The sequence below is a fragment of the Lepidothrix coronata genome, unplaced genomic scaffold, assembly GCF_001604755.1.
Source record: "Lepidothrix coronata isolate B3197 unplaced genomic scaffold, Lepidothrix_coronata-1.0 Scaffold7, whole genome shotgun sequence".
NCBI classification, from domain to species: Eukaryota; Metazoa; Chordata; class Aves; order Passeriformes; family Pipridae; genus Lepidothrix; species Lepidothrix coronata.
In genome coordinates, this window is record NW_016690187.1 from 7,539,563 (window position 1) to 7,550,832 (window position 11,270).

The following is an 11,270-nucleotide window of genomic DNA, read 5'->3' on the forward strand; positions in this document are numbered from 1 at the left end:
GAGCACACGCACTCTTTTTTTTTTTTTTTTTTTTGCCAGTTTGGCAAAGCACGGTGCTGTTGTGGTTTACTCATCTGTAGGAAAAAATAATCTAGCACTAGGGAGATTATTTCAGCTTTGTCCAACCTATCCAACCAGTGGAACTCCTGCTTCTCGATGCCAGCAATCAGATAGCCTCAGGCACAGGGATTCCTCAAACGGACTATCTTTACAGATACAGATTACCAGAAAGCTAAAGTAGTTGAGCAGCAACTCTGCCATCTTATGTGAATTTTTTTACATTTTTGATGGCTTATTTAAAGCCTCAGGTGAAATGAGCGAGATAGATGAAAAGATCTCACTGAGAACAGTAACCTTTACCTACACAGGTATGTACACACCTGGGGGCAAGGAGGGTAGGGGCATGGTGCAGATTAAACTCTTTTTTTACCCTGTTACTCCATGTACTGCCATCAAAGGAGTTGATACAGTGTCAGTATTTTTTCATTCATCTTCTTTTTAATCTTCTTTCAGTGTCTAGTGAAGCTGAATGTGAAACTGAAGCCTATGCTGGACTCTGTGGCAGTAAATAGAGGTAAATGGGAGGAGCTGCACCAAAAAAGACTTCCTTCTCAGGTGACATCCTCATCCTCCTTTTCCTCTACCTTTACAATGTCTCTCAAAGACATAAATTAAGCCTGCAAATATCAGTGTCACTTTACAATAAGAGCTGTCTGAAAGGCTTACATAAGCTTAGACCCAACATTTTTTAAGAAACGCTTTAGCAGACATGCTTAATTGATTGGATATTATCTTGATGGCAGCATAGTTTGCTTTTACTGTGAGGCTTAGTGGAACTGAAAGGAAGGCCTGCAGTGAGATTGCGCTGGTATCTGGAGAGACACGGAAGACTTAACATAAGAAGCGTTCATTCAGCTCCACTACATTTCAACTGCTGCTGTAAAACTCCGTAACGCTGACAACAGACTGAAATATAAGAACTCACATCTTAATAAAATTAATAATACAGAGCAGAACTGGGATGCAAGCTGGCCAATTCATATGCAAGGAGCTGCACAAAACAGAATAGTATGTAATTACATTGTTGTTTTGCATCTCTTCAGTACATGTTATGAATCAATTATGCCTGCTTTTGTGATGTTCCTCTCCTACTCTCCCTCCTCTTTTAAGCCTGAACATTCTGAAAAGCCTGCTTTGTATTCTAAAGAAGTATTTTTTTACAACAAAGCTTCTTAGTGATTGATCAGGGCTTTTAGAATTGCCTACCTTTGCTACATTTAAAAACAAACTTTATTATCTTTAAAAGCACCAAGCTGTCCCTTCTTCCCAGAGAAATTCATATTAACAGAGCAGCAAATTTCTCAGCAAGGGGAAGTTTGCACAAGGGCAAAATATTGCATGGTAATTTTAGAGTGGGGTTTTTTTCTTTTAAAAAAATGCTCTTTTAACACATTCATTTTTTTAAATTACAGTGTTCCCTAAGGAAAAGATTAATGGGCTTTTATGAAAATAGAGTACAAATAAAAAAGGAAATCTGTTGCCTTGTGCTTCAGGTTTATATTACATTAAAAAGTGGACCACGGATAAACCTTCCTAGTATAATTTTCAGTTGAAATTAATATTTTGAAATGGTGGAGAGGAAGAATATCATCACACTGGACTGACTACCTCTTACTCTCTTGCAGGTCTTTCAGTACAATTTCAGATGCTATTACTACAGCTAGCACTGCTCTAGTCAAGGCTCACATGTAGCCATCAGTGGTAAAGGTGTCCATAAAAATCTAATCAAACATGATAGGTCACAAAACCAAACATATCCAGTTCTGTGTGATGACCCTGGTATTACCTGAAAGTTGATCTCTTTTTATTAGTGCAAGGATCACTAGTGTAGCAAACCTGTGATCTATGATTTGAGGGTGCTTTCTCTGCTGCGTGACCGGACACAAAAGGAGTCGTGTTGCAGCGCTAACGACTGCCCATTCATGGGGGGAGAGAAAGCCTTTGTACTCCATGAAAAATGGGATTCTAAATATAGGGTTGTCTGGCAGCAGAAATTAAAGCTGAATTCAGCTTAGTTTTACACCTGTGCCAAATTCCATTTACTTCAGTGGAATTACCTTGAACTGGCACCAACTTAATGGAAATCGGAACCTGGCCCAGCTGACCAGATGCTAAAAGAGCTTTCCTCCTTTCCAAGGAAAGTGAGTCGTTAGCGCCTTAGAAAAGCTGACTACATGTGTCTCACAATCAAACAGAAACAACAAATCTGCTGATCACTTCTTTAAAAGAAGGACAACAAAACAAAAAGGCTCTGTGCTTCTAACCACAGTGTGTAGGACAATAGCTGGAAATTCAGTAGCATTGTGAGCCAATCTGTCAGTGCACAACAGAACCACATCACTTTCGCTAGCAGAAAGAAGCAGGAAGGATCAGAAATGCAGACTGCACAGCAGTGAGTACATGCATCAAATGGAAATGTTTCTGCTATTCTTTTACCACTTCTTTCTTCTCTGAATAAGGACAGACACAGTATAGTAAGCAACAAGCCATACAAACTTAGAATACATACATTATGGGAGAAACAGATACTAGGAACCAACAGTACTGCTGCCAGGTACACACAGATTTCCTGAATTTTGGTATTGCATATTGCTAAGTATAACATAATTTATAATGCATACCCTACAGCCTCCCCGAAGGTTGAGTCTCCCCTCATTTCCTCTCCTTTTTATTGGCTTCAGTGCACTGTTGCCCATGGCAACACCCACCGGCAGGGATGGGGATTCGGCACCACCGCAAGCTGACACACAGCTGAAGCTCTAACAATGTCAACCATCAATCAAGTGACTGTTTGTAATTGCCTCCATCTATTTCTCCTGTCTTTTGGTATCTTTGCCATTGTGGGTCAAAATTCAGAAACTGCTGACTAATGTTATGGTTCTGCTCCTCCATCACAAGGAAGAAAATGAGAGCACACAGCTCGATCTTATCAAATTGTTCTCAGGCGAAACGAGGCAACCCTGATGAAACCGGGGGGCCCAGTAGTGCATCTCAGAACAGCATTTGGTCTCTGAAACTAAACAAACACAAATTGTATATTATTTTTTAAAACAAAAACTGTTGGAGAGAAAAAGAAGATTCTTTGTGGAAGCATGCAGTACAGTTAAGAAATGCATTCCAAGCCTATTATATTTTAAGATGGTGGAAACCATTTTTTAGCTACTGCTCATAAGCTTGATAGACAGAAATTGTATCTGGTTTTCAGTATTTCGCAGTATTTCAGTCAGTTTTGCCAAACTCTTCCAAGATATGCGCAGGAGAGATGACTGTGTAGATCATTTAATCTCATTCTACATCTTTTACTTGCTTCCCTGCCTACTGAACAAGGAGACATTAAAAAAAACCATTGAAATCGGCTTAATTCTGTGAGTGCATATAAAACATGGGCCCACGAGAGGTGAGGACAAATTAGAGGGCATGTGCTTGGCCTTCCCCTGAAGATGCCCAACACATCAGCAACAAAGAACCACTTACTTGCTCCAGCAGTTAGTGAAAATTTGGCCTTAAATGAGGCCTCTAGAATTTACAATTCCAGAGCTAAAATGTGATGAGCACGTAGATTATCCATAGGATCACACAGGCTTTGTTGTCCCCCAAAGGTGCTTTAAGCTGGTTCAATGGCAATGCCTTTTTTCTAGGTGTCCTACTGAATTGTGCTAACTGCAGCCTGAATTCAGTCAGGTTTTTAGTCCCATGAATTTGGGATCCAGGCAGCAGCCCTCACTTTTTCACCAGAAAAATGCTCAGGAGAAGATCTGGATCTTCCTCCCTATCCTCAAAGATGGTTCAGGCCAAACAGTAATTCCACTCAGGATTCCCACCTGTGAGACCACTTACCGAAATCAACCTTTCCTTGCAAAAAAAAAACCAAAAACAAACAGCAAAACAAACACAGAATTGCATAGGGTAATCAGGAAAAAGCCTGCAAATCCTTGATTTGCAGCAGGCTTTTGATCTGCAGGGGCATCTTCCCCACCAGCCTGTGGGGAGGTGGTCTTGTCTCCTGCCCTTCTGCCAAAGCCCCTTATATGTGCTTAGCACAGAGACAAGGATGCCTGCTGGGTACAGCCCCAATTTCTGCATCGCTCCTGGGAGATGCACGGAGCAGACAGGCTTTGGTGGAAGAGCTCAGGAGAGGCTCATATGTACACCGTTCTGGATTAAAGTGCTCCCCTACAACACGACACTGTGACCCCACCAGAAAACCGAACACTGTTCCAGGCAAGGAGCACGTGGGTAGAAGCTCTGCTGTGGCTCAGGCAGAAGGGTTTCGCACCTCCCAGGAATGAGATTCCCAAAAGGTGTCTTTGGCCATAGTTCAAGTAGTAAAATCAGACAATTCTCTCCCAGCCTGGGACCTACAGACAAATGACAACAGCTTCATAACATGATGAAGATGCAGACATCTGCTTCTGTCAGGACATGGTTTTGCTCCCGCTCCAAAGCAAAGTCTCACAGGGTCAGGCAGCAGTAGCTCCCAGAAGTTTAAACTGGATGTCTCATGTAGTGGTGGACACAACTCTCCATGGAGACAACCCTATTTACAGGGCCGGGGTCTTGCCCAGAAGGTCAATTGTATATTTTGTAATCACAGAGCAGACAAGGATGTTTCATTTTAGCTCAGGTATTTCTTCAGATGGTGTCCTTGGTACAGCAGCTGCATTTTTCTGGTCTGGTGACCTTGCTAATTGCTCCTTCTTAGAGTGCACTGCAATCTTATAATGTGCCTGTAGCTACCAACAAAGCCAATACTAGTACTCACAAATTATTTTTGAAAACTGCAACCAGCAGTGCCTAAGGTCAATTGTAGTATTTAGATGAAGTAATCCTAGTGGAAAAATAGGAGTGTTTCAGTCTACAGGCCAAATACTTATTTTCCCTTCATAAAATTAAAACAATTTAGTTACTGATAGGTCACTTATGCATTGAGTGAAATTTTAAAACAGGTTTATTTCAAGGTTATGTAAAATACATTAACAGACACTTCCAATGCTGTTCGGGGCAAGAAAATGTAGAGCAAGAAGGTTTTTCTTATTGGCTTTGTCAAAGGGATGAATGATTTAAAGAGTAAAGTCATGTAAATGGTTTCTAACATAGCAATGAAGTGGGAGGTATAAATCAGCTGAAATGAGATACTCCAGAGATTTCCATCACTTGAATGTGCCAGTATTGGAATACATACTGTATATTGCTTGTTACCTTTTCTTTCTTGGATTAATTTGTATTTAATGACAAATTTATAAGCATGTTGCCACTGCATCTTACAGTTGTATGGGGGATACCATTATAACCCCTGAATCTTTGCCTGTGGGAAACAACTGACACATGCACAGAAGTACCATGTGTACGTTCTAATGCGAATCCCACATACTTGCAAAATGTGTAACTTTTTAAAAAGACTTCTGCATCTTTTCCTTTTTTTGCATTTTAAGACCATTACTCTTATTGTTTGCTTTAGTAGATCAAACTATGCTTATTCAGTTTTTTAAAGCATGTTTTTGAAATTAACAACTTGGTTTTATTGGTCTCTCTAAAAAAAATAAAACAATTTTAATGGCTTGCTGTGATTTTCTTTCTTTATTATTGCTTTTTTGCTCTGAAGCTGCCTTGTTGGGATGAATCAGAGCTGTATCTATTGATTACTGAATCACACATATAGAAGGTCCTGGAAACACATGAGACTGAGTGGCCCAGATACGATTTTTGACACACTACCTTGCAAGCAAACCAAACTTCTTCACTGAGTATGCTTGGCATCAGTTTGGAGTGACCAGAAACCAAATCTGGACAGTGACTCTTCCAGAGCTGTTCAAATGTAATTACACAGATTATACAGTCTGTGATCTGGATGCATCACTCTTCAGTAGAAATACCATGGGGTAAAAAGTCCCTCCAAAGCACAGTTACATTGTTGAAATAGTTTCGAAAAAGTTGGAAATCATTTCTTCTACTTTTTAAAGCTGCAGGAAAGCCGGTGGATTGTGCCAAGGTACAAACACACTTCCTGCCTTCCACCAGCCGTAACGAACTGTGGCTCTTGATGGGCTGTGACAAGGATGTTTCGGGTTGAAAAAGCCCATGACAGCAATAATATACTTCCTGCACTCCCGGACTGCGTGTTTAGCTTAAGGCCTGCTTTTACACCACGTACTGCTTAAGGGAACTGTCACAGAAGATTTAGAAATATAGTTGATTTTTACTCTTTATTGTTTCCAGCTGCATGAGATCCCGAAAGGAGGGGAAAGTCCCAGTCTAGGCAGCGACTTCATGAGGCTCGAGCTCTTTTGAGCCAGTTTGGAATCTGCCCGGGAGACAGGAGGGGAACACAAGAGGGCGGGCAAACACAGAGGACGCGGCTCCTCTCCAGGGTACCAGTCCACACCGGCACCAGGACGGCCGGACAAGCCTGGGCGAGCGGCCGCCGCCATCCCCCTGCCGGAGGGGCGGCCCCGATCCCGGTATCCCGGGCCGCGCTCACACCGCCCCCTCGCAACGCCCGCAATGTGACCGCGGAACCCGCCGCCAGCACGGGGAGCACTTCCGGCCCGACAGCGCCGTTGCCATGGCAACGGGGAAACTACCCGCTTCCGGGCTGGCCGCGCCGTTGCCATGGCAGCGAGGGCTCCGCTTCCGCCCCCGTCGCGGCGGTGCCGGTGCCGGCCATGGAGGCCGCGCCGGTGCCCGACGGGCAGCACACGGCCGTGGTGTACGGGCTGATCGGAGGCGGGCGCTACGCGGAGGCGGTGTCGCTGCTGAGCCGCGGGCTGCAGAAGAGCAGCCGCTCCCGGGGCTGCCTCTCGCTGCTGGGCTACTGCCACTACCAGCTGCAGGAGTTCGCGGCGGCGGCCGAGTGCTACGAGCAGCTGTCGGCACTGCACCCGCAGCTGGCCCCGTACCGCCTGTGCCACGCGCAGGCCCTCTACAAGGCCGGGCTGTTCGCCGAGGCCCTGCGCGCCGCCAGCCCGCTGCTGGACGTGCCCGGCTTCCAGCGCCGGGCCCTGCGGCTCCAGGCCGCTGTGCATTACGCCCAGGGCGACCTCCCGGCGGCACAGAGCCTGGTGGAGGAGGAGCTGGCTGCCGCCGCTGATGGCGGCCCCAGCGCAGCCGAGGAGCCCTCGGAGCGGGCCGATGCCGAGGTGAACCTGGGCTGCCTGCTGTACCGGCAGGGCCGGCATGAGGAGGCCAGCGCCAAGTTCGGCAGCGCCATGCAGGTGCTGGGGTACTGCCCGGAGCTGTCCTACAACATGGCGCTGTGCTCCTACGCCGCCAAGCAGTACCCGGCCGCCCTCAAGTACATCTCCGACATCATCAAGCACGGCATCCATCAGCACCCCGAGCTCAGCGTGGGCATGACCACCGAGGGCATCGACGTCCGCAGCGTGGGCAACACGCTGCTCCTGCACCGCACGGCCCTAGTGGAGGCCTTCAACCTCAAGGCAGCCATCGAGTACCAGCTGCGCAACCTGCGGGCGGCCCAGGAGGCACTCACTGACATGCCCCCGAGGGCCGAGGAGGAGCTGGATCCCGTCACGCTGCACAACCAAGCGCTGATGAACATGGACAGCCAGCCTACTGAAGGGTTTGGGAAGCTGCAGTTTCTCCTCCTGCAGAACCCCTGTCCGCCAGAAACTTTTGGTAACTTGCTACTCCTCTATTGCAAGCATCAGTACTACGACCTGGCAGCTGATGTGCTGGCAGAGAATACCCATCTGACTTACAAACTGCTCACACCTTACTTGTACAACTTCTTGGATGCCATTATCACTTGTCAAACTGCCCCTGAGGAGGCTTTCCACAAGCTAGATGATTTAGCAGGGACAATGACTGAGCAGCTGAGAAAACTCACAAAGCAGGTACAGGAAGCTAGGCAAAACTGGGATGATGAAGCTCTAAAAAAGGCAGTTAATGAGTATGATGAGACTCTGGATAAATATGTACCTGTCTTGATGGCCCAAGCAAAGATTTACTGGGACATGAAGAACTACACAATGGTGGAAAAGATCTTCCGCAAATCAGTGGAGTTCTGCAAGGAACACGAGGTGTGGAAGCTCAACGTGGCTCATGTGCTCTTCATGCAAGAGAACAAGTACAAAGAGGCTATCAGCTTCTATGAGCCGATAGTTAAGAAGCACTATGACAACATCCTCAATGTCAGTGCCATTGTGTTAGCCAACCTCTGCGTTTCCTACATCCTGACAAGCCAGAATGAAGACGCAGAGGAACTAATGAGGAAGATCGAGAAGGCAGAAGAGCAGCTGTCCTATGACAATCCTGATAAAAACACCTACCATCTTTGCATTGTCAATCTGGTCATTGGTACCCTCTACTGTGTGAAGGGAAACTATGACTTTGGTATTTCACGGATCATTAAAAGTCTGGAGCCATATAACAAAAAGCTGAGCACTGACACGTGGTACTACGCCAAGCGGTGTTTCCTGTCCCTGCTGGAGAACATGTCCAAGCACATGATCATGCTGCGTGACAGTGTCATCCAGGAGTGCGTTCAGTTCCTGAAGCAGTGTGAGCTGTATGGGAGAAACATCCCAGCTGTCATTGAGCACCCCCTGGAAGAGAGTAGGATGCACAGCGGGAAAAACACGGTCACCTACGAAGCTCGGCTTTTGAGGGCTCTGATGTATAAGATCATTGGGTGGGCTGAGTAAATGGTGTTAACTGGACAGCAGAAATGAGAACTTTGTTGTTTTCTTACACTTGTGAGGTGATGCTCACACTTGCAAAAATCTTTAAAGATTTCATGCTGTATTTTAACAGCATTCAGTGGAAAATAGAATATTTTCATTAAATTAACCTGCATCAAATAACTAGAGGCATTCTCAGTAACCTGTCATGTTAAATGCAGCTTAAGATGTGTTGACCAAGAATGTCATTATAGAAATATCATAGAGTTTTCACCTGTAAGACAATATTTTATCCCTCTGAAATTTAGACCAAGTTTCTTTTCATTGGTTGATGGTTAAAAAAAAAAGTGTTGTCTGTCTCTTCTAGCACAGAGTTTGAAGAAACAATTGTTTTCATTCTGTATTGTGCCTATGTGTGAAATGTTTATTTATTTTGCTTTTTCCAAGGTATTTTTAATATGTTGCAGACCACGTTGATTGTATATTTGAACACAAGACATGGCTTTATATTAAAAAATCAGTTCTACAAACGCGAACAGTGTCTTTTGCTAACTCAGTAATAATGCAGGAGTATTCTGGCAAATTCTATACCTAATACAGGGACCAGGAATATAATCCAAGAAGGCTCTATTAGATTGGTACCTCAGTTTAGATCTACCTTTGCAATAAAGTTTGTTATGGCTGGACATAACTGACTTAAGAGACACTGCTCAGTGCTGCCCCTCAGCTTCTGAGACCCCCAGAGTCCTGTGCCTGCACCATCTGGGTGGCAGCTGTTGTCCTGCAAACCTGCTTGGTAGGAAGTGCTTACTTAGTAATTCAGTCATCCATGTGCAGCCCCTCTAATCCAAATACCATTCTTAGAGTATACCAGTCTCTAGTAAGAGACCCCGTGAATGTGAAATTATGTTATTTTCCAGATTTCTCAAAAAACCACCTAACTTCCATCATGTAACTTCCATTTCATGCAAGGCTTACAATTCTACCCTTAGGTGGTAGAAATCTGCTTCTTAGTTTTCTCCTTGTGTTCCTGCATCTCTCAATTCCTCTATGAAACTCTGTTTATTTGCTTAATTCCCTTACTTGGCATTTCCATCACACTGCCATCAGTCAGTGTGTTTTCTCAACAGTCTTCCCATCCCTTTTCAACCATATTATATGTTCCACAGTGAAGTGAGACCAAAACACCTTCCAGTGGTTTTATGCAGACTGTTTCTGTGCCCCATGGCTGCTCTCCTTTTTGTGTATTCTGCCTTCTGAAGAAATGTGTGAGATGAAGTTTTTAAAATAAGGATCAAAGATCTGTGGCTTTAACTCATTTGGTTGCTTTTGACACTGATTCCCTGAAGCACTGTTAGGGGAGAATTTTGGAATCACGCTGCATGTCCCTCAAAATCCAGCTTCTATAGCGTAGTTTACCTGGAAGGAAAGATAACAACCTTTTTGGAAGTTTTGAAGCTACTACAGAGGAATAGAATATTAATCCTTCCAGAGAGTTTATATATATAGTAACTTGACAGGCCTGCAGCCATTTCAACATAGAGAAAGTCAACTTTTACCTGTTGGGAGAGAAACCTGTCAGGGCTGAGCATACTGTGTGCAGCTAAAGGAAATGGCTGTGGGTTAGGTAATGCTACAGTTTACCCAAAACTTCCTAGAACAGTAAAGCAAAATCAAATTTAACAGTGTCAAGAATGGGAAAATATTCTAGAGAGCAGGCAGGAGATGTGGCAAGGTGTCCTAGAGAGGCCTCCATAGCTCATCACTAGGCCATTAAGCCCCTGATTATTTTGACATTAAATATTTCCCACAACTGCTTCCCCATGAGGGGGAGACCTGTGATTTCAAATTTTGTTCACCTCCATGAAGCACAGCAGCAGGCTGTAAAGCATTTTTCTAATTTACAGTGCAATTGTATTAGATATTATGCAGCATAAACAGCATGACCTTTAAAAAAAAGGTTTTAAAAGCCACACCACCTAACAGCATCTGAAGTGCAATAACAGGCAATGCCCTTTATTTAATATTCATTTCTGTAAAAGTCACTGGACTTCTAAAAAAAATTTCACTTTTCAGATTCGTGCCTGTGCAAAGGTTGAAATCCCTCTAATTGAGAGCAATATAGACTTTTCCATGGCTGTTTAGTGATGCTTACATGCTCTCAGGTTTCCATACAGCCAGTGTGTGACTTCCATGAGGGCGCTGCTGTCAGGATTCACAGCCCCAAGCGCTTCATCTCTTCCTTGCCTTCCATGGCCCCACAAGGATCCACCACAAATAGGCAGAGGCAACAGGGCCAGCCGGCTCTGGCACACACTCCCTGATTCATTCTAGCCTCCGGGGGAGGCACCGGGCCCTCGGCCGCAGGGTGGGAAAGGAGAACAGCCATGCTCCCAATGGAAAAAATGTCCCCATAAATGGCTGTGGAATTGTGCAAGCTGTGGCTATTTCAGAAGATACGGCTAGAGGGCAGCCGGCATGCTTGGAATTTGCTTCATCCTATTGCAACACAACAGAGGTACAAAAAAAGCCAGGAGAAAATGTCAATAGCAGCATTTTCCCCATTCTTCC

The 11,270-nt window shown here is 44.8% G+C and overlaps 2 protein-coding genes across 3 annotated transcripts in view; both read left to right on the plus strand.

Annotated features, from left to right (window-relative positions):
• PDE11A (phosphodiesterase 11A) overlaps nt 1-5,490 on the plus strand; it is a 126,797-nt gene extending 121,307 nt beyond the window's left edge. The window contains exons 20-21 of one of the 2 annotated variants that reach the window (XM_017833980.1): nt 514-615; nt 804-5,490. In XM_017833980.1, coding sequence (XP_017689469.1) covers nt 514-615; nt 804-824 — 123 coding nt within the window. In that variant the 3' untranslated portion in view covers nt 825-5,490. Of the gene's footprint in view, nt 1-513 lie in introns of both variants that reach the window. The other variant, XM_017833969.1, reaches the window with a different exon arrangement.
• A 1,170-nt stretch (nt 5,491-6,660) lies between these two features.
• On the plus strand, nt 6,661-9,235 carry TTC30B (tetratricopeptide repeat domain 30B). Its single transcript, XM_017839075.1, has one exon. The coding sequence runs from the start codon at nt 6,723-6,725 to the stop codon at nt 8,721-8,723; it is 2,001 nt and encodes a 666-aa protein (XP_017694564.1). The 5' UTR covers nt 6,661-6,722; the 3' UTR covers nt 8,724-9,235.
• Nucleotides 9,236-11,270: the final 2,035 nt, after the last annotated feature.

What these genes read in the sequence shown, in the direction of transcription:
- TTC30B (XM_017839075.1), top strand. Translation starts at nt 6,723, where the DNA reads ATGGAGGCCGCGCCGGTGCCCGACGGGCAGCACACGGCCGTGGTGTAC.